Genomic DNA, 23,079 nt, shown 5'->3' with positions numbered 1-23,079 from the left:
TGACCAGTTTCTTAATTGCATTAAAGAGGTTATGATTGGAAATAAAAGTCAAGGTTTCTAGTATTGGATTACACAGCAGACTCTGTACGCCAAGATACTGTTGGTATAATCCATCATCTTACCACTACCTGTTTTATTTAACCCTTTAATTGTGGCATTTCTTTTACAGCTTGCACAATTACTGAGATAAAATTAACAGTAAATGCTGGGGATCGGAATCAAAAACAAAAAGTGCTGGAAGGTCTGCTTGCACTTGTAAAAAGAACAGACGGTTAACGTGTTCATTAACTTTCATTAGAACTGGGGGATGAATGAGTTTCTTTGTAGCACCAAACAAAAGGAAGGGGAGATGGGAAAGCAATGGTTAAATGTCAAGTGAAAGTTGAGCAGAATGTTAATATATTTTCTCTTTATTGAGACTGATGGCCCACTATGTATTTCCAGCATTTACTGTATTATTACACAGTTTCTGTCTGTGATAGAAAGATTTATTAGTCAACTCTTTATTTTATGAGAGTATTTCATGTATGAGCCAAGACAGAGAGTGTGGACAAGCTATTTGATTTTGGAGGGCGACATAACCGAATCTACTTCCACCCAATTTGTGAACACATTCTTCTGAGGTCATTGGATAATAATCAGCAGCAGGAACCTCGGCCGATTTCCTACTCCCAGCCCATAGGTTCTGAGGCAAAATTAATTTCCCAACTGCTGAGATTGGTTAACTAAGCGCAAACTGGTAATAACTTTAGAATTTAATTTAGCAAGCGGAGAGGAAAGCAAATCCAATTCTTAATTTGAGGTAATGAGTAATATTAGTTTAGCCTGCTTGACAACTTTCTCATGAAGAAGATGAAGAGACAAGGCCCAGAGAGCTGGTCCGCAGCAAGATTGAAAAGAGTAGAAAAGAAGACTGGATAAATGAAGAAATGGTTAAATGATGCTAATCTTGGGTTTTGAAAGTTTTGAAAGGTTTTGAAAGCCTGTAGATTGTAGGACACACATAATTTCCACAGTTCTCTCCTCCTGGAGTACTGTGTACAGTTTTGATCTCCTTACCTAAGGAAGAATATACTTGCCTTAGAGGGGGTGCAACGAAGGTTCACTAGATTGATTCCTGGGATGAGAGGGTTGTGCTATGAGGAGAGATTGTGTAGAATGGGCCTATACTCTCTGGAGTTTAGAAGAATGAGAGGTGATCTCGTTGAAACATATAAGATTCTGAGAGGGCTTTACAGTGTAGATGCTGAGAGGCTGTTTCCCCTGGCTGGAGAGTCTAGAACTAGGGGACATAATCTCAAGATAAGGGGACTGAGATGAGAAAATTTCTTCATTCAGAGGGTTGTGAATCTTTGGAATTCTCTATCCCAGAGGGCTGTGGCTGTTCAGTCATTGAGTATATTCAAGACTGAGATCGATAGATTTTCGGACACTGAGGGAATCAAGGGATATGGGGATAGGGCAGGAAAGTGGAGTTGAGGTCGAAGATCAGCTGTGATCTTATTGAATGGCGGAGCAGGCTCGAGGGGCCGTATGGCCTACTCCTGCTCCTATTTCTTATGTTCTTATGTTCTTACTTCCAAAAGTCTCCAGAAAGTCTATCTCTTTGACGATGCTTTCAGTCACCTCCTCTAATTTCTCTCGTACTCCTTGGGTCAGTGTCCACACTTCCCCCGGTATAGCAGCTCGGGACATTTTGCAAGTAAAAGGTTCTATAAGTTACTGCTGTTTTTTTCAGATCCTGAAGAAGAATGTGTTAAAGAAAAATGTAGTGCAATGAGTTATTATTTCAACAGTGAGGATGAAGTGGAAAGGCAGATTGTGTGGGGTAGCATATTTGGTGCTTACCAAAAGCAATGGAGGAAAGTCTTCAGATGATCAATGACCATATAAATATTGACAGAATTTTTTTTGTTTGTTCTTGGGATGTCGGTGACAATGCCAAGCCAGTATTTATTGCCCATCTCCTAGTTGCCGTGAGGGCAATAAGAGTCAACCACAGAGTGTAGGATTGGAGTGATATAAAAGGCCAGATCAGGTGGGATGGCAGATCCCTTTCCTGAAGGACATTAGTGAACCAGTTGTGTTTTTATGACGAGCTTTCATTGTAATATTTGCAGATTTTTTGAATTTGATTTCACAGCTTACCATGGAGGGATTTTAACTCACAACTTCTTAAAAAAAACCTCACAACTTCTGAGTTGATAGTCTAGTACCATAACCAGAAGGCTTCCTTATTCTTAAAATGGAGAAACAAGAATGATTGCAAGGTGGAGGGAAGACGGTGCTGCAAGAGTGTCCCTCAGTATGGGGGCAGTTCTCAAGTCTTGGACAGACCTGGGCTTTAAATTGAATTCTTGAGAGAAAAAGAAGTGTTTGAGATGATTGATTATAGTCAATCAATAGAGGATGGCTGGTAAATGGTTTCTAAATGGTAAACAATTGCACTTCCAGAAGAAGTACTTTAGAAACTGAATATTTAAACCTTGATGAGCCGTGCTTACTAAATCAATGGAATAAGTCAGCAATAAATGCACTAGCCTTATTCAATGGGCCTCTGTTTAATGGAGCTGAGATGAAATAAATGTATTGACTTTTGGATGTATTTTGGTGACTTTATTGGAAGATTATAGCTGCAAAATTGATATCAGGACAGATGCTGCTGATCATTTGAGATTTTTTTTCTCCAACAATAACCTTTTGAACAATGTCTTTGAAAGGACAAGAAATACATATTGGATCCAGTGTAATTAAGAACACATTTGGAATTCTACCCACACGAGCCCCATTAGTTCATTTCTTCTGCAAACTCCACAGTAACTTCTAATCATGGTATGGGGCAGGCTTGATGGACCATTTATTGCCATTGTGTGCTCGCTCCCCTGGGACATCAAAATCTTTTTGGATTTGATTGCGCTCCTCTCCTGTCTTAACCCTTGCACAGATTTTGGTGTCATCTGCAAACTTACTTACCTTACTCCCAACACCTCAGTACAGGTCATTAATAAAGACCATGAAGAGTAGTGATCCCTGGAAGACACCACCAGTAACGTGTCTCCAGGCTGAACCACATCCGTTAACTATAACTTTTTGGCTGCGGGATTGGAGCCAATTCCTAATCCAGCGTTTAAATTCCTGCTGATACCACATCTTGTGAAGTAACCTAGTGTGAGGTACCTTATCAAAAGCTTTCTGAAAGTCCAGGTGGATAATGCCTAATGTGGTTCTTTAAGCTAGAAATACAAGTACTCAGACAGGCTCAAGGACCTTGGCCTATGTACTCTCGAGCAGCGTAGACTTAGAGGTGACCCGATAGAGGTCTGTAAAATAATTAAAGGGCTGGATGGCATCTCTATTGACAGATTATTCCAGGTTTAACAGATTGGGGAGGACCAAGATACACGAGTTCAAAGTTTGTAAGAGTAGGAATAGACTGGATGTTAGGCGGTTCTTCTTTTCCCAGAAAGTAGTGAACCTCTGGAATACATTGCGGGCTCATGTGGTGACTGCTGACTCTTTGTATGCCTTCAAGAGGGAGCTGGATTGAGGCATGGATCGCATCATACAAAAGGTAAGTACCTTTGTAGATAACACTTGGTCCATGTGATCTCCTGGACTGGTTTCGATTGCCTGTGGGGGTCAGAGAGGAATTCTCAAGAGTATTTTTTTCCCTTTATTGGCCCTGGGTTTTTTTCTCTTTTTTTGCCTCTCCCAGGAGATTACATGGCTGCGTGGGAGGGGAGGGGTGGTAGGGGGGTGGGAAGAAGTATTTAGTCATGATGCTCTGTCCATCATGGTGTGTGGGGCAGGCTTGATGGACCAGCTGGTCTTTTCCTGTCCGTCAATTTCGTATGTTCATGTTGGTCGTAGGAAAAGGACAATTCCAATTCTGATTCCATTCCAGGTAAAACTAATTAAATTGCCCGGTGACACAATACTAAACATGAACTGTTAAAAAGATTCACAAGTACAACTTTGCATCTTCTCCCAGATGTCTAATTATTGAAATAATTGCCTGATGTTTATGTGGGTAATTAAGGCAGACCAACATGTAAGCGTGAACACACTGGATAGTCAGATTGTGTGCTTGTGTGTGTAGGAGTATCCGAAGAGAGAAAAGAGCTATCTGGGGATTTACAAGGCCGAAAGAAAAGTTGAAAAACTTGTATGGGTATGATGGCCTAGAAATTCGGGTCTGCAGGGGGCGGTGGGGGGGGGGGGCAGGAAATCAGGTGCATCTGATGCCACTTAATGGCAGCCAGTGCCTCTTAAATGGGAGGTTCGCTCTGTCTGTAGACAACAGGGAAACTACCCAGATTGAAGAAAATGGTTTGAAGAGGTCCAGACAGGGCACCCAGGTTCTCTAATGCCATTAGAGGCTCTAGTCCAGGACATGGCTGCAATGTCGAAAGTTCAAAAAAGGGTATAAGGATAAACCCAGCAACTATAGGCCAGTCAGTTTCACCTCAGTGGTGGGGAAACATTTAGAAACGATAATCCGGGACAGAATTAACAGTCACTTGGACGAGTGTGGATTGGTTAGGGGAAGCCAGCACAGATTTGTTAAAGGCAAATCATATTTAACTAACCTGATTGAGTTTTTTGATGAAGTAACAGAGAAGGTAGATGAGGGCAATGCAGTTGATGTGGTGTATATGGACTTTCAAAATGTGATTGATAAAGTGCCGCATGGTAGGCTTATCATCAAGATTGCGGCCCATGGAATAAAGGGGGCAGTAGAAACATGGATACAGAATTGGCTAAGGGACAGGAAACAAAGAGTAGTTGTGAATGGTTGTTTTTCGGACTGGAGGGAGGTGTACAGTGGTGTTCCACAGAGGTCGGTGCTGGGACCACTGCTTTTCTTGATATATATTAATGACTTGGGTGTACAGCGCACAATTTCAAAACTTACAGATGACACAAATCTTGGAAGGGTAGTAAACAGTGAGGAGGATAGTGATAAACTTCAAGAGGATATAGACAGGCTGGTGGCATGGGCGAACATGGGGCAGATGAAATTTAATGCAGAAAAATGCGAAGTGATAGATTTCGGTAGGAAGAACGAGGAATATAAACTAGAGGGCACAACTCTAAAAGGGGTACAGGAACAGAGAAATCTGGGGGTATCTATGCACAAATCGTTGAAGGTGGCAGGGCAGGTTGAGAAAGTGGTTAAAAAAGCATATGGGATCCTGGGCTTTATAAATAGAGGCATAAGAATACAAAAGTATGGAAGTCATGACTGGTTCGGCCACATCTGGAGTATTGTGTCCAGTTCTGGGCACCGTACTTTAGGAAAGATGTGAAGGTCTTAGAGAGAGTGCAGAAGAGATTTACTAGAATGATTCCAGGGATGAGGGACTTACTGGGGAAGCTGGGATTGTTCTCCTTGGAACAGAGAAGGTTGCAAGGAGATTTGTTAGAGGTATTCAAAATCAGGAAGGGTCTAGACAGAGTAGATAGAGAGAAGTTCTTTCCATTGGCAAAAGGGTCAAGGACCAGAAGACATAGATTTAAGGTGATTGGCAAAAGAACCGAAGGTGACATGAGGAGAAACCTTTTTTACACAGCGAGTGGTTAGGATCTGGAATGCACGACTGAGGGAGTGGTGGAGGCAGATTCAATCATGGCCTTCAAAAGGGAACTTCAAAAGGAAAAAATGTGCAGGGCTACGGGTATAGGGCGGGGGAATGGGACTAGCTGGATTGCTCCTGCATAGAGTCAGCACGGACTCGATGGGCCAAATGGCCTCCTTCTGCACTGTAACCTTTCTATGATTCTAAGTTCAATGACCTCACCAGAGTTGTCAAGGTAAGAATATTGCTCTCTTGCCCTCTGCTCACACCCCCACCATCCCCAACCTCACTACTCACAATACTCCCCTTCCCATCGTTCTCCTACAATCCCTGCACCACACTTCACTCCACCTCCTTCTCCTCATACTCACACTCTCTACTATTGCAACCCTCACTCCCCCACATCTCACAGCTTACACACTCAATACCAACTATAAGAGAGCAATATTCTTTCCTTGACAACTCTGGTGGGATCATTGAACTTTTTGCAACATTGCAACCACGGTGTTGACCTCCCCTGCGATATCTTCCCATTGGCGGTGGAGGTGTTGCTTGGAGTGCTTGCTGCCCCATTGTTGGGGGGGTGGGGGGAGACAATCTCCCTCCACCTAGTCACTACCTGGACCAGGGCCTCCAAGGCAGCGTTGGAAAACTTTGTGCCCTGTCAATCATTTCTCTATTCACAAGCGTTTCCCTGTTGCCCGCAGCCAGAATGCACCTCCCCTTTAAGAGGTGCTGACTGCTTTCAGTGACGCCCACTATCCAGCCCCCCAAACAGGTGTGCAGCCAATGAATAGCACAGGTAGGGCTGGCTGCATGCCCGACTCATGAAAATGAGCAGGCAGCATAAATATTATGTGCTGCCTGGGACAACACTAAGAGACGTGTGCAGTGTGCGGCCCGCTCACTGTGTGACCATTTTTGGACATGATCGAATTTCTAGGCCAGTGGATGATATAATGAGGAACTGTAGGGTTTTCTGGATGGAAGAGCTAAGATAAGCTGAATCACCTTCCTCATCTGTATTTGTGTTGAAATCTTGTGACAGATAAAGAAAATGAAGACTTTCTTTGATCTGTTCCTTATGTCAGTCATTTATCTCTTTATAGTCTGCAAACTACATAGTAACACAACATTTTGGACAGGAGTGATGTCATTGCATAGTCGCAATGTGCCCTGTATTTCTGGTTCTAAGTGCAGAGATCGCTGAGTTTGCACATTCTTTCTTCCCAGGAAGAAGCCGTGACATATTTTGTTAAAACGCAGCGCAGCAGCTTCTAGCACAAGTAAAATATTGGTGCAACACCTTATACAAGGGCTGCATTCCCCAGCCACTGATTAACTTTGAGTGCCAGATCTGTAAATTAGGATGGAGGTGAAGGAGACTGCCCACATCATGCAGCATTTAAAATCTACTGAAAGTCAAACCATCTTAAAGTTTTTTTTGTGCTGGTCATAATGCTAAGTACCGTTAAAGGAGAGAAATGTTTGCAGTTTGAGGGCGGAGAAGAGCCTTGGACATGTTATAATGATGGCAGGCATTATCTTCTTGGGTGGTATGTTTTCAGTGCCTGGTCGGCAAACCAAGAAGGTTCCAGGTTCAATTCCTGGCCCGTGCTGAGTTAGCTGACTTCAGCGATGGGGTTGGTGGCAGTCTATTATCAGACCCGATTTATTGGGCTTCATGACCCTGGACTAAGAGGAAGCCAGGGTTCATGCACCTGATGGTTATCCAGTGACACTTGCTGGACAGGGTGTGCATGTGGGTATCAGGTGTGGACTGGGTTGGGCTCAGCTGTTATACCCCTGACGGTAAAATTGCAGACATTCACTGGCCACTTTGGTGGGGGGGGTGGGAGTTTAAAATCATTTGCTGCATTTGTGCAGACACATGAGCATGCTTAACATTTCATGTATAGATGATGTGCAGATAAGATAATAGCACATTTAAGTGTTCTCATTCAAACTGTTCAATGCAGAAAATGGGCCAATTTTGAGACAAATTTAAACTGGTTGGAACAGTTGAAAGGAGCTTTGATTTTTGATCATTTGAAAACACTACATGCAACAAAAAAGGGCCATGTCCTTTTTTTATATAGATAAATTAACTGGATCTGTAATTAATTTTCAGTGGCAGCAGGTGAGGTAATTAAGATGTTGTCCCCTGCTGTGTTTTGCTCAGTAAGTTGTAATAATCTCAGTACTGGTGGCCGTTTAGATAATAAAGGGCAGTAGCTCAATTAAAATGTTATCTTAACACCTTGTCCAGGGTCGATGACCTTTGCTACCAGCCCAGCAGGCCCTGGTTCTGTAAACAGGCTGTAGGAAGAGGTGATTGATCTACCTCTCCACGTGACCATGCAAAGGGGCAGTGAGATCACACTCTCAGTGACTATTACTTTTATGTGTCATTACTTAACAGTAAAGATATCTTATTCTTCTTCTGTAAGAGCATGATGAAGGGCATCAGGTGTGAGGGGATGTTGGAAACTAGAGGGAGACTCACAGGAGAGATCAGAGGCCTGTAGCGGATTAGAGAGGAAAACAACAATCTAGTGGAACTTTTGTATCTCCTGGCCCCACAAAAATAATTTTAACACTTATCTTTTAGGGCCTCATCTGCTGTTCCACCACGTTTTACTGAGCGGAGTGCCTATGACAGATGCTCTGCCCAGTAGGCGGTTAACATGATATCAGGATCCCATGTATGTCGTAAGATATATTTGCATAGGTTAATGAGCCTCCCGCCTAATTCGGGCGGGTGCCTTGGCCACCCAGTGGAAGGCCCCGGGAAAAATGGCGGTGGAACGGGTGGGTGAGTCCACCACTTCCGTTTTAACTCTATTCCCGCCTCATTTCCACTGGGCGGAGGGAGTTAAAATCTCCCCCATGGTGCCACAGGTGTTGGCCACCCTCCAGAATCTCGTCCAAGCAATCATTTTTCACATGTGAGCCTAGACGGTGAATACTGACAAGATATTCAGCCACAGTGGCCATCAGAGTTAAGTCCACTTCTGCTCTCACCCAACATCCATTTTCCATCAGTGATCGGGAAGGGAAAACCTGACTGATTTTCTGTTTCTTCCCTCCCTAGCCCAGGGTCACTGAGATCAATTGTAGCATCCCAACTGTTGCCTGGGGCTAAATGAAGCATCGGCTAGAAAGTGAACCAGAACCTCCTGATCTGTGTGTCATAATAATAAACTGGGTGGAACTTTTACCCACTAGGCCATTGTGGGGAACTATAACCCAAGTTAAACCTCAAGCAATAAATTTAGTCTAAGAGGAAAACAAAATTTTATGCATTAGTTTGGACATGCATATTAGAAAAATATATTTGTATAAATACCAAATTAAATCTTTATTGCAAATAAAGCACTTTGACTTAAATTACCCTACTTCATTTTGCAGAATTACCTCTGTTGTATAGAACTAGCAGCAAGAATACTCACTAATACTCACTGGGCACTAAATTGGGCCGTGTAGCACCTGTTGTTTCGGCGCCACACAGTCCCTCCGACATCCAAGATGGCGTCTTGCATGCGCACGCACTTTTCCTGCCTGACGTGCGCCAGACACCATCTTGATATCGGAGTTAGCGAATGCGCTAATCCCGAACGCTGGAAGCATTTAAAGTAGGGAGAAAATGGCTGCAATCAGTGTGCAACGCTGATTTAAAGTGATAGACACAATTTTGGACCTTAACGCTCAACTCAACGCACAGTCTTATCGCCGACCATCTAAAAGTTTCTAACAGTGCCTGAGGGACCCCCCACCAGCGCTATTTAAAGGGCCGTGCAGGTGTTGCAGGTTAGTTGCTGGATTATTGCTTCTGGCTGCTGGAGGAGTAGGAAGTGTTTTTTGAAGCTCCCTATTATTGAGAGTTCCTACACTACTTTTGAGAGTGCTTCGGCAGGTATTGCCTTACGGGTCGGGAAACTACAACCCTGGTGGAACAGGGTTCCTGCCGACCATGGGCGGTCTGCTAGGTCTCCCGTTGGGCGTTGAGCATGACTGGGAGCATGCAGAGAGGCCACGACTAGCGGGTCAAGCTGCGAGGAGACGGAGGACGAGGAGGCGCAGGGCAATGAGCAGGAGGCCCTACCCAATGAGGGTCTTCAGGGATCAATTCTCTTACCTCAACATGACCGAGGAGGATTGCATCCGATGCCTGAGGTTCACCAAGGAAGCTGTCACCGAGATCTGTCAACTGGTGTGGCCACAACTGCAGTCTCAGAGCAGGGTGAGGACAGCATTGCCTGTGGCTGTGAAGGTCACCATGGCGCTGAATTTCTACGGCTCAGGAGCATTTCAGGCCTCTGCTAGCGACATGTGCAACATCTCGCAGTATGCAGTGCACTGCTGCATAAGGGAGGTCACAGACACACTGTACCACATGAGGAACAGGTTCATCACCTTTCCTCTCAACAGAGACAATCAGAACGAGCGAGCACGGGGGTTCGCCCACATTGCTGGCTTCCCCATGGTGCAGGGTGCCATTGACTGCACGCATATTGCCCTGCGTGCCCCGCACATCAACTCGACTGTCTTCGTCAACCGAAAGGGCTTCCACTCCCTCAACATGCAGTTGGTTTGCGACCACACGCGTCACATCTTGGCGGTCGATGTCCGCTACCCTGGGTGTAGTCACGATGCCATCGTCATGCGGCAGTCCATCGTGCCAGCTATCTTTCATCCGACTCGGCAAGTCAAAGGCAGGCTACTGGGCGACAAGGGTTATCCCCTCATGACGTGGCTCATGACACCGGTCAGGAATCCATGCACACGTGCACAGCAGGCCTATAATGAGAGCCATGCTGACACACGCAACATCATGGAGCACACCATAGGCCTCCTCAAACAATGCTTCCACTGCCTGGACCGGTCTGGAGGAGCCCTGCAGTACTCCCCTACGCGAGTGGGCAGATTCATGGTGGTCTGCTGCATGCTGCACAACCTCGCCGTCATGAGGGATCAGCCTTTGCCACCAATGGCTGCAGAAGATCCTGAGGAAGAGGCAGAGGTGCAGGAGGAGGAAGAGGCTCAGGAGGGGGTGGAGCCGGAGGAGGAAGTGGTGGAGGACGCAAGGGTGCAGCAGGAACCACACGCCTTGTCTGCAAGGGCTCTGCGTGCTCTCCTAATCCATGCCCGCTATCAATAATTGGAACTACATACCCCAACTCACCAACAGTCCTACACTCCCCACCTTTCCCCTCCCACAAGACAATCAAATCGCCCTCCATCACATTACACATTGGTGTCCCTCTCAGCTCATTGCATGAATAAAAACCACCATAAATGCAAAATCAAACTTTCATTTATGGATTAATAAATGAAAATATGCAAACATAACAGAACTATTCACCCTTGTGCATTCCCTTAGTGCCTGTTGTCCATGTGCCTTTACCTGTCCTAGTGCTCCTATGAAGTGCTTCCCCAGTGGCTGGAGCATGGGTGGTGGGAGGCTGCTGGCTTTCACTGGAGGAACGTCCAGATGGCCTTGGAGAACGACCTTGAGCAGCTCTGGGCCTGGAAGGCCCGGCTTCAGACTGCACCATCTCAGCATGGGATGCAGCAGTCTGGCCTGGCTGACCGATAGGCAACAACAGGGGCACTTTCGGAGTGGCAGGGGTGGGAGCAAGAATGCTGTCATTCTGAGAGAGGACAGCAGGTCTGACTGCCATGGCGCCACTGCCACTCTCCCGGGGCGGTGCCTCAGCACTCCTGGTGATCGGCTGGAGAACGGATTGCTGGAGCGCTGTGATGCCATTCCACACTGGTCCCCAGAGCCACGATAGCAGCAGTCTGAGCTACAAATGCAGCAGTCAGACCTTGGATGGCCATTGTTGTTTCAGTCCTCCATTGAGGCTCGTGTCATTTATATAGCGCCTTTCACAACCTCAGGACATCCCAAAGCACTTTACAGCCAATGAAGTATTTTTGAAGTGTAGTCATTGTTAACGTCTCATCTGAATGGCGACACCTCCAACAATGCAGCACTCTCTCAGTATTGCAGTGAAGTTTGTCATTGTTTTGAGGGCAGCACACCTGCCATGTGCAGTTAATGCCACCCGGGCTGTTTCTGCCAATACTACAATAAATGAAGGGCAAATTAAATACATTTAGATCACTTTTTTTGCTTTAAATGCAGGTGAAATAAAATCTAACTGTAATCCATCTCTGCTCAATAAGACTTGGCGAGCTACAAATATTCTGTTTAAAATGGTGCAATGAATTGCATATTCTAGGGCTTGAGTATAAATTATTCAGGACTGCAACTTCGGTTGTAATCTAAATCTCATTAACTAGCAAATATGAAATGGAGATTGGGGATGGTTATTTCTCCTCATTCACCGAATCAGCAGGAATAGGAATGGCAACTGGAGAGGGGAATCTCTTTCTGTCAAACATTGCAGCTAATCCAAACTGGCTGTAAAAAGAGACTACTGCCTCATTGCTGTAATCAGCTATGTGGCACCTTTGTTAGTCATTAACTCTTGAATTGTCAATTACAGAGGTTAAACTGTTGTTAAATAAAATAGGATGATCAGGTACTTGTTGGTAATGTGTAACATCACCATTGTCGTGGTTGAATCTTCTCAATGGATTTGATGCACCAGTCTCAGACTAACAGGCAGTAGAAAGATGATTAATTGTGTAAATGAGCTTCATTAACAGCAAATGAAGGCAGCAGTTCATATTTTTCTGATTCAAACTAAAGTGATTCTCCCAAGTAGTTTACTATCAAAGATAAAACAGAGGTTCCTTTTTATAGTACGAATTTGAATTTAGCACTTAAGTTTGTCTATCGTAAAAGGTTTTAAAAAAAACACTGCAAATGTTGGAATTCTGAATTTGAAACAGGAAATTCAGGAAATCATAGCAGGTCCATCAACACCTGAAAAGAGAACAGGCAGGGCATTGTTTGAGTGGAGACCTCCACCAGCTGCTGTGAATTTCCAATATCTCTTTTTATTTTAAACGTAGAAGGGCTATAAGCATCTGAGTGCATGATTTCTGCTGCCTTATTAATCAATCACAGATTTGTCCTGTTTTTGGATTCTGCTGGGTCTCCTCCATTTCCTGCCCCTGGTGTAGCTCTCAAATGAGCTGCAAATGTGAACAGTATCTGCTAATATGAGGGAGAGTGAGTTAACCCTTCAAAGATTGCACCAGTATTGCTGCACCAATATAAGAATGCAATAAGATTTACAGTATTGTTTACTGTGAATTAACAAAACTTTATCAACATTTTTGAATTCTACATTATATTAGCCATTGTGAGAAAGTATATAACAATTTTATTTCTCTTTTTGGAAAACTTGGGCTAGGACCTCCCTGTCTGTGGTGAGATCTAGCTGGTGGTGATCTATCAAATTATGGATGATTAAATTCCCAGAGATTTCCATTATTGTTCCTTCCTTTAGTCTATTTACTGCTGGCAAATTGCCATTGTGCCTATTATTGCACATCCATAAAAATTGTGGCCAAAGACTCTGTTTGCTTGTCATTGGACCAAATATAAATGGCATTAAGAGCTAGTGTGGATGAACCTTATGAGGTTCAGTTCCTTTCCCTGCATCCCCTTAATTCTTAATTGGGTGAGTGCACCACTTGGTATAGTACTGAGCCATATGGGCTGGGGGCTAGCTGATCTTAGCCAGGATGGCAGGTGGGGTGCTACAATTGGCCTAGGAAGGAGAAAATCAGTCAGGCTTCCTGTTCCTGATCGTGATCCAGAGTCTCTTCCTGGAAAATGCATTCATATGTACATTGACTGAGGACAGGATTGGGCCCAGCTACGATGCTCCCATGTTTGTGCTCTGCCAACACTAAGCATTTAGGCTCACTGACGAAAACAAGAGATGTACCAGAGAGTGACTGGCATTTGTGGAACTGTGCCTCAGGATGAGTCTGCAATTTCAGGGGGGTGGGAAAGAGGGGAAAAAAGCATATCGTATCTGAACTGCTGGACAGTTTGTGAAATCTGTGATTTCTCTTCCCTCCCCACCCCAAAAAAAAATCACCAGCAGTTATATAGGGCATCTCTTTGCTTGACATACTTGACAGCAGATGTTCAATAAAACTAATGTTCCTCAAATGTGCCATTGAATAAAAATACTAGAGGGTTAGCAGATTTTAATGATTACCTTAAGGTTCCACTAATAACATGGGAATTGTATCTACAGCCAGTGAGTGGCCTGTTTGGCACGTTTTACATGGCACTAGTTCAGTTACCAAATCTCGCATCTCACTACAGCTTGAACGTTGCTTTAACGGCACTTGGGCTCCTCCAGAAGTGTTCAATGTTGTTCCATCTTTTGTTGGTCTAAAACTGAACTGACATCAAATGGAGCAGAAATCTGCTTTCTTTGGATCTCCGCCAAGAAGATGGTGAGTTTAGCCAATTATTTTCAGTATGAATTAATCGGTATTCTTTACTCCAGATTCTCTACATTGCCAAATTCCAATTGATGTGTAATTTTTGCAGGGAATCGAAGCAGCAGTCGATGGGACATTCTGAAAGGATGCAATGTAAATCATTAAGAATCAATACGGCTGAGGCAGTGGGTGGAAGTAATCCACTGTGTTTAACGTCAGGCCCAGAGTTGTTTCTGGAATTAGCCTGATATAAGCAATTATCCTTGTCTCTGTGAAGTTGCTGATCTATATTTCATGACATTATTGGGACTGTATATTTTGCATGGGCTACAGAGTCTGTGGAGTCAGGAGACCTCATGAAATTTATCAATGAATTTTATTGTTCTTTATGCTGGTTTTAGGAGACATTAATGAATTTCAATATAAAACAAAAAAATCATTGATAAATTTCATGGGGTCCCCTGACTTTGTGGAACAGATTTGAAGGTATTTATTTTTCAGCTGTGATTCAAAAGGATTACCAGCAAACAAAATGGTCCATTTACTTAGTATTCTCTTTCATAAACGTATGGTATATTATTGAAATAAACTAACCTGACCAGCAAATGTCATTTCAGGAATGAATTCACTTCTGGTGAACACAGTCCTGGTCTCTCTATTGCAGATTGAAAGTTCTGAAAATATTCAGAAGTGGTATCCTAACTAGGCCATGTGCAGTTTGTTCAGTGAAAGAAATGAACCTGCTTATAGTGAGCTCCGATATACTGAATTTTTGTTTAAATCGGAACAAATTCACTTACCATGTACCTGAAAGGAGTGAGCTTTCTTTCATAATGAAATGGCTGCCCATTTATAATCTTAGCACAAAATGGCCATTTTTTTTTTAGCACTGAGGAATTTCAGAATTGATTGAAAGTGACACTTGTGATAAAATCCCTAATTTTTGAATGTAGTTTGTCTGACTCTGTTATGGACGCTATTAAAAGCAATAATTCCAGTTAAGCTGCAGAAAACAGATTCGTAATCATAATCACATTCCACTTTACAAAGTATACTGTCATTTTCAGGTGCCTGAAGAGGCAGAGAAATCCAACATTTTTTTTAGATGAAAAGACCATTTAGCCTGAATGTTAAGTGTGAATAGTAAATGGATATCCATGTTAAGGCATAATACATTTTTTTTGTCTCACTTAATAACTATTAACTCCTTCATCTGCATGAACTTGTGATCTGATTCATGGAGGTATGCTGGATTTTTTTAAGGGATTGGGAGAAATTGGGTTCACACGACACATCAGAAGGCCTTTCCACCTACAGGATTCAAAGACAAGGAGTAGAATTTTAAGAAAAACAAAAGATGCAAAGCTCTTTTGACACTTAATAATTCAAAACAAATCTCATGACGTGCTGCAAATACTCTGCCCTTTCAATATTGTGGACAGTTACTGCAAACAATAATGCCTTAAAATGGCACAGTGCCTTTGGCAGTTCTACACTGATGCAGATTGCACTCATTTAGTTATGAAAGGGAGACTCTTTGATGCATGTCGAGAATCATAACATATAGAGGATCATTGTTATCTCTCCTGCGCACATTCCAAATTTCAGGCCAGGATCACAAATTCAGGAAACACAAAGGGGGAAATTAAGACGGGGAAATGCTGGCAGTAGCAGTTCCAAATCAACCACCACTGGCTGCTTTCCTTTTAATTTTAAAGCTTTGTTTGAGCTGCAGTGAGTTACTGTATGCATCAAATTGATGAATTTAATTCTTCTTAATACCAGGGTGAAGGTCCATTGAAGTCAAAGGAAAATAAAATCATGTGGAGTGTAAAATGAGCCACTGATTCGCTACTGCCCATTTTGCATTACCGTCCAAAACCAATTTCACCACCGGCCATGAATTCAAATCCCACCATGACAGTTTGAGAATTTGTGGATATCACTGATCTGACTGCATGTCTCTGCTAATCGTTCAGATCAGTGCACTTCCAGAAAGGGTAGCTCTTCATCCCACTCCTTTCTAAAAAAGTTATTGCAATATGGTCTCTCAATAAAGCTATGTTCACCAATCTATTTTCCTCTGAAATCGCAACAGGGGAGGCTACAGTCTGCCAAACCTTTCCTCATTTTGTTGCAAGCTTGTGATGTTGTAATCCCATTGAAACAAATCATCCTGTCTCCTTTGTGTGATATTGCTGTGCTGAAAGTGATGCAAGGTTCTTCTGATGATTTACTCTCCCCCAGTTAGCGAATCACTTTAGCATGAAGTTAGCCTTGTTTTTAAAAAAAATATGCTGAACCCTTTCCATAGAGTTGTCTTTGAGAGCAATCTAAGATCATCGAACAAGATGTTATCAAAAGGGCATTTTCTTTATGAAAGATTCACATGAATAATGATAAGAATATAACATAAGGGAGGGAATTGCAACAAAATAACACTGGTTGGAGGCTGACCAATCAATCATATGTAGTGAGTGGGCTGACGAGCACAAAGTGATTAATGGAGTAAACCTCTCTGTTACTGAGGGCATCAATAGCGACGTGGAATAGTGAGAAGCATGTGTACCAAATATAATCTGTGCCCTAATGTGACAGGGCTAGACAGACTGGGTGCAGGGAGGATGTTTCCCCTGGCTGGGGGAGGTCTAGAACGAGGGGTCACAGTCTCAGAATATGGGGTAGGACATTTAGGACTGAGATGAGGAGAAATCTCTTCACTCAGAGGGTGGTGAACCTGTGGAATTCTCTACCACAGAAGGCCGTGGAGGCCAAGTCACTGAATATATTTAAGAAGGAGCTGGATAGATTTCTAGACACAAAAGGCATCAAGGGGTATGGGGAGAGAGCGGGAATATGGAATTGCGATAGAGGATCAGCCATGATCATATTGAATGGCGGAGCAGGCTTGAAGGGCCGAATGGCCTACTCCTGCTCCTATTTTCTATGTTTCTATCACCTTAATTTCTTCCCAGATTAGATTGTGAATATACCCTGATCTCTTTCCACCGCTGGTAATGTGGAGTGGTACTGTAGCCCGTATCAACATAGTAGTGATAAAACTGGCCTCCTGTGAGAGTTATTTTTCCTCAGTCTCTACACCAATAGCGCACAACTGTTGACGGGGCTGAAGAAAGTGGGTTGGTAGGTGGGTGGGGGCTTTGGGTGGTCACCATCCAGTTTTCTCCAACAGGATTTCCGTTTGCAATGAAGGTGAACAGGGTGAAAGACACAATCTGTTTCCCTTCTCTAGCTTTCACAGCCACATCTTTCCTCAGCAACTGTCTCCGGCTCCGACTTATCCCACATGGATTCCAACTTAAATTCCACCCCTCATGTTTCGGATCCACCCTTGATCACAGATATCTCCATGATACTCAGCATTCGTCTCTGATGAAAGGCCATCGACCTGAAACATTAACTCTGTTTCTCTCTCCATAGATGCTGCCTGACTTGCTGAGTGTTTCCAGCGTGTTCTGTTTTTATTCCAGTTTTTGAATGATGGTTTCATGCATGTTGCAGAGCCTTGTGTAACCACACTGCTATTGCTGCTCTTTTTCAGGGCGGCGAGCATTGTTATTACCATGGAAAAATCAGAGGTAGCTCCAACTCATTTGTGGCCATGTCAACATGCCATGGACTGAAGTAAGTACAGCAACAAAAAACAAACAGCACTGGCTGCCTAGGAAACACCTCTCATTACACAAAGACTTTGGGTCTGTTATTATGCTGCTCAACAAAGGATTTGGTCAATTTTTGTTTTTGAAGGAAAACACTATTGTATCTTAAAAATGATTAATTTATCATTTATTTACAAAATTGTCTGCCAAAACACTCTGAAGTGTGCTGATGTGCTATAGAAACAACTGACTTTTAATATTAACTTTATTTTGCAACTAGGGGCCCTACTGTTACTGTTCTGTGGTGCATTCTGGGTATGGTCACATCCCGTGTTCTGTAGCTCTGCTTTTGAATTTTCCCCAGATTTTGCTTATTTTTGGAGGGGACAAAACTGCCAGAAATTTAGGTCTTAGTGTTGGTTGGGGAACGTGTGCTGTCCACAGTGGAGAGGTCAAGTGCTCAGACTGCAGTTGGAAGAGGTTACAGGGTTCTGAGAAGCCTACGAGCAGGAAAAATAATCGACTGATTTAAGTTAAAATGATTTCTTTTCAGTCCTTTGAAAGCTGGACACTGACCTAGACATTGTTTGGTATAATTTCAGTGTACAGGATCTACAGGCATTTGGAGAGGCAGGGACTGATTAGGAACAGTCAGCATGGTTTTGTGAGTGGAAAATCATGTCTCACGAATTTGATTGAGTTTTTTGAAGGGGTAACCTAGAAGATAGATCAGGGCTGTGCAGTAGACGTGGTCTACATGGACTTTAGCAAAGCCTTTGACAAGGTACCGCATGGTAGGTTGTTACATAAGGTTAAATCTCACGGGATCCAAGGTGAGGTAGCCAATTGGATACAAATTTGGATTGACGACAGAAGACAGAGGGTGGTTGTAGAGGGTTGTTTTTCAAACTGGAGGCCTGTGACCAGCGGTGTGCCTCAGGGATCGGTGCTGGGTCCGCTGTTATTTGTTATTTATATTAATGATTTGGATGAGAATTTAGGAGGCATGGTTAGTAAGTTTGCAGAGGACACCAAGATTGGTGGCATTGTGGACAGTGAAGAAGGTTATCTAGGATTGCAACGGGATCTTGATAAATTGGGCCAGTGGGCCGATGAATGGCAGATGGAGTTTAATTTAGATAAATGTGAAGTGATGCTTTTTGGTAGATCGAATCGGGCCAGGACCTACTCCGTTAATGGTAGGGCGTTGGGGAGAGTTATAGAACAAAGAGATCTAGGAGTACAGGTTCATAGCTCCCTGAAAGTAGAGTCACAGGTGGATAGGGTGGTGAAGAAAGCATTCAGCATGCTTGGTTTCATTGGTCAGAACATTGAATACAGGAGTTGGGATGTCTTGTTGAAGTTGTACAAGACCTTAGTAAGGCCACACTTGGAGTACTGTGTACAGTTCTGGTCACCCTATTATAGAAAGGATATTATTAAACCAGAAAGAGTGCAGAAATGATTTACTAGGATGCTACCGGGACTTGATGGTTTGACTTATAGGGAGAGGTTGGATAGGCTGAGACTTTTTTCCCTGGAGAGTAGGAGGTTTAGGGGTGATCTTATAGAAGTCTATAAAATAATGAGGGGCATAGATAAGGTCGATAGTCAAAATCTTTTCCCAAAGGTAGGGGAGTCTATAACGAGGGGGCATAGATTTAAGGTGAGAGGGGAGAGATACAAAAGGGTCCAGAGGGGCAATATTTCACTCAAAGGGTGGTGAGTGTCTGGAACGAGCTGCCAGAGGCAGTAGTAGAGGCGGGTACAATTTTGTCTTTTAAAAAGCATTTGGACAGTTACATGGGTAGGATGGGTATAGAGGGATATGGGCCAAGTGCAGGCAATTGGGACTAGCTTAGTGGTATAAACTGGGCGACATGGACATGTTGGGCCGAAGGGCCTGTTTCCATGTTGTAAACTTCTATGATTCTATGTATAATCAGAGCATTATGGGCCATTTTCTCCTGTAACAAGTAAATTAGGTGAAGGCTAGCAGTTGAGTATGTACCAAGTGCCACTGGTAATTGTACCACTGGGGGAGGTGATGAAGTAAGAGATGTGGGAGGTGATCTTTGATTTCCGCCTGAAATGGGCACGAAATCGGAGGAGCGGACACGTCACCTGCCCAAAGCAGGCATCGAGAGGCCGCATTGAAATGGCACCAGCAAGCTGCAGCTGTCCCTGTGCTCAGTTTCTGCGAGCGCCAGGAGTGTTTAAGTGGAAAAGCCCTGCCAATGTATGTAATCGATCTCCGAGATTTGAAATCAGAAACAAAGAGTGAACTACAGATCAGATTTTTAAATTGTGTGCATGATCTGCTTATGTAGTATTGAAAATGATATTTAAATTCATTTCTTGATTCATTCTGGGTCTCTTTGTACTTGTAATGATTTATTTAAACATCCAATATACAGCTAAGCAGTAGCAAACATCAAGAGATGGTGCCTAAGTTTTTAAAAATTTATAGATTGTAGAAAAGGGGAAGACTGATTTCAACAGCGTGGGTGCATTGTGACATATCGGGGTAACTTATTTGGAGCTTAGAAGGAACAAAAGAAGAAATTTCAGAGAAGAAATTACTATAAAATAAAGAAAGACAAAAGTTGCAATGGGGGGAGTGAGACTAAAGGTGGAAGAAAGATTGCTTATCAGAGACCAGCTTTTTATAGCATCCAGTCCACAAGAGGATCTTTAGTGATTGTGAGTGTCTAGTTGTTAAAGATTGTGAATATATTTTAATCAGACTCTCCAATATATTCCTGTTTTGAGCTCATCCCTAACTGTTAATTCCTTCTCTCTAGTGGTGTGTTTTATGATGGGAACTACACTTACATTATTGAACTAATGGGCAGCGAGATTGATCAGGTAAGCCCAGTCTTTTATGTCAGTCTTTGGTAGCCTTCTCCATTTGACCGACAATGTGCTAACGTATTTCAATTGAGGAGCTAGGCATCATGGGAAGTTTAAACAACTGCTTTACAAATTGCTTTGAGTGTCGCCTTGAAATGTGAGATCTAATCTAGATCAGAGTGGTAGACTGGAAAGATCCGCTTTCTTAGATAGCTACAAAAGGATACACAGTTGTTTAGGACTGCACTGAGAAGGGGCAAAGGGCACTCTGGTTTTGCTCATCTCGTTAGTGACAACAAAGTCCAATTATAGGTTAAACCTGTGGCATACAAGTGTGTCCACATAGATCTGCTTCATGGTGCAGCCCTTCTTAAGCATGTAACAGAAGGGCTTCCTTTGGCCCTTGTCAGAGATTTGTGGTAAATGGTTGCAGGAGAGGAGGACTCTGGACTACACTGACCTGTCACTCAGCAACTCGGAGGAGGATTCATTCGTGTGTGCTAGAGACCCTTGCGTTAAAGCCTGAAATAAGCAATTGGTTACAAATAAGCCTAGTATGTAACATTGCACTTGGATGTCTAGAATATCAAGATGGCTGGCATGTCATAAGCTGAATTGCATAGGTCCTTCCAAATGCTGAAGGTAGATGTCCTAGACTTGGATACCAGCTGCTGAAAGGCATTACCTGGAGATGGGGCCTGCTCATTTATCCAGGGTTTCACACCCTTGATTGAGTTGCAAAGACTAGCCGAACTACTGCTTAATCGTGTATGGTGTGCATCCATGCTGCAATCGGGAGGATGCTGGCAATGCACTCACACATTTGTTGTGAGTTGTTTTGCATGTCACATCACTCATTTAGAGGGATAGAATTGAAAGGCAGGGAAGTTATGTTAAACATGTATAGAACTTTGGTAGACCACACTTGGAGTACTGTGAACAGTTCTGGTCTCCATATTATAAAAAGGATGTAGAGGCACTGAAGAAGGTGCAAAAAAGATTTACTAGGATGATACCAGAACTGAGCGGTTATACCTATCAGGAAAGATTGAACAGGCTGCAGCTCTTTTCTCTAGAAAAGAGAAGACTGAGGGATAACCTGATAGAGGCCTTTAACATTACGAAAGGGTTTGATGGGGTCGACATAGAGAAGATGTTTCCAGTTGCAGGGGAGACTAGAACTAGGGGCCAGAAATAGAAGATAGTCATTAATAAATTCAGTAGGGAATTCAGGAAAAACTTCTTTACCCAGAGAGTGGTTAGAATGTGGAACTCGCTACCACAAGGAGTAGTTGAGGTGATTACCATAGATGCATTTAAGGGGAAACTAGATAAACACATGAGGGAGAAAGGAATAGAAGGATACGTTGATGGGATTAGATGAGGAAGGATGGGGGGAGGCTCCTGTGGAGCATAAACACCGGCATGGACCTGTTGGGTCGAATGGCCTGTTTCTGTGCTGTGCATTCTATATAATTGTGTATCCTCCTTTTGATGATTAACCAGCCAGACGGGCTCATCACCTGCCACCCAAGGTTGGAATTCTGAAATTTGCATAATCCTGCAAGTCACTGCCCTAATGGGTAGGATGGTCCTGGCTGGACAAGCAGCTGGAAGCTTACCAGTGCCCTGCGCTTGCAAGTTCTGCAGTTTTAGATGGATAAACTCTAGCAGTATATTTGTGCACACTTCAGGCTCTTGCCAATCTGTTTCTGAGTTCTCTGGGTTTAGGTAAGGTATTTTGTTTTGGCAGTTTAGGTATCTGAAACACATGGAAACTCATCATCATGTTTGAGTCGCCAGTGATTTGCAAATAAATGCTTTACATTGATCTTTGGAGACTCGGGCAAGTCTCTGGACCCCCTCACTTTGCAGAACTTTAGGGACTCTGTAAAAACTGCAACCTGTAAAAATGTAGAGTCATAATCCTAATACTTTATGGGTCTATGTGTCTATTTAGCAGCACAACTGCAGGGAGTTAGCAAACGGGTGACCATCTCCTAGATTTTGAGTTGAAATGGTGCCAATATAAAAGCAGCAATACTGCCAGGCTCTTTTTCCTGTACATACAGCTACCTTGATATTCAAATTCCAAATCTTCTAATCTATTTATAACTATACTTTAAGAATTTAGCAGATCTGGTAATGCATCCTCCTGGTTTATCGTAGTAACAGATCGCTAGTTGTCAGTGGACAATCATGGTTCAACTTACTAACGCTCACAGGACTCTCCAGGGTGTGCTATGAATAAATCAAAGTGCATCATGAGCCGTTGAAAACACAATCACATCACAGAATGCCATAGCTCATATTTACTGTAGTGTGGGCTTGGCAACATGACCCAATGAACTAAAACAGTAATGAGGCCACTGCAGTGCAGGCAGAAGGGATTACATTTCATAAGAGTTACAACTGTCAGACTCTGTGAAGGTCCTTTAGAAAAATAGAAATATTGTTGAACGGTCAGGGAACAAACAAAGAGCAGCAAATCTAGTTAGTGAGGCCTGAAAGGGCTGAACCTAAAGGTAGTAGCTGAATCCAATCTCCCTGACTGGTTCCAAGAATTTCACCTTACCACCCTGGCCAGCAAACATTTTGAGCTGGACAGATGGAGCAACCTGCCCACTTCACTCCTGAGAAAAGCA

General features: G+C 43.3%; 1 protein-coding gene across 1 annotated transcript in view; it reads left to right on the top strand.

Annotated features, from left to right (window-relative positions):
- The window catches only part of adam11 (ADAM metallopeptidase domain 11), a 133,941-nt gene that overhangs the window by 35,959 nt on the left and 74,903 nt on the right, over positions 1-23,079 (top strand). The window contains exons 5-6 of the mRNA XM_067969168.1: positions 17,524-17,606; positions 20,386-20,449. Of these exons, the coding sequence (XP_067825269.1) occupies positions 17,524-17,606; positions 20,386-20,449 (147 nt within the window). The remainder of the gene's footprint in view (positions 1-17,523; positions 17,607-20,385; positions 20,450-23,079) is intronic.

The sequence above is a fragment of the Heptranchias perlo genome, chromosome 30 (assembly GCF_035084215.1).
Source record: "Heptranchias perlo isolate sHepPer1 chromosome 30, sHepPer1.hap1, whole genome shotgun sequence".
Taxonomy (NCBI): domain Eukaryota; kingdom Metazoa; phylum Chordata; class Chondrichthyes; order Hexanchiformes; family Hexanchidae; genus Heptranchias; species Heptranchias perlo.
The sequence above is the reverse complement of the archived record's forward strand: the minus strand, read 5'-3'. Positions and strand labels throughout refer to the sequence as shown.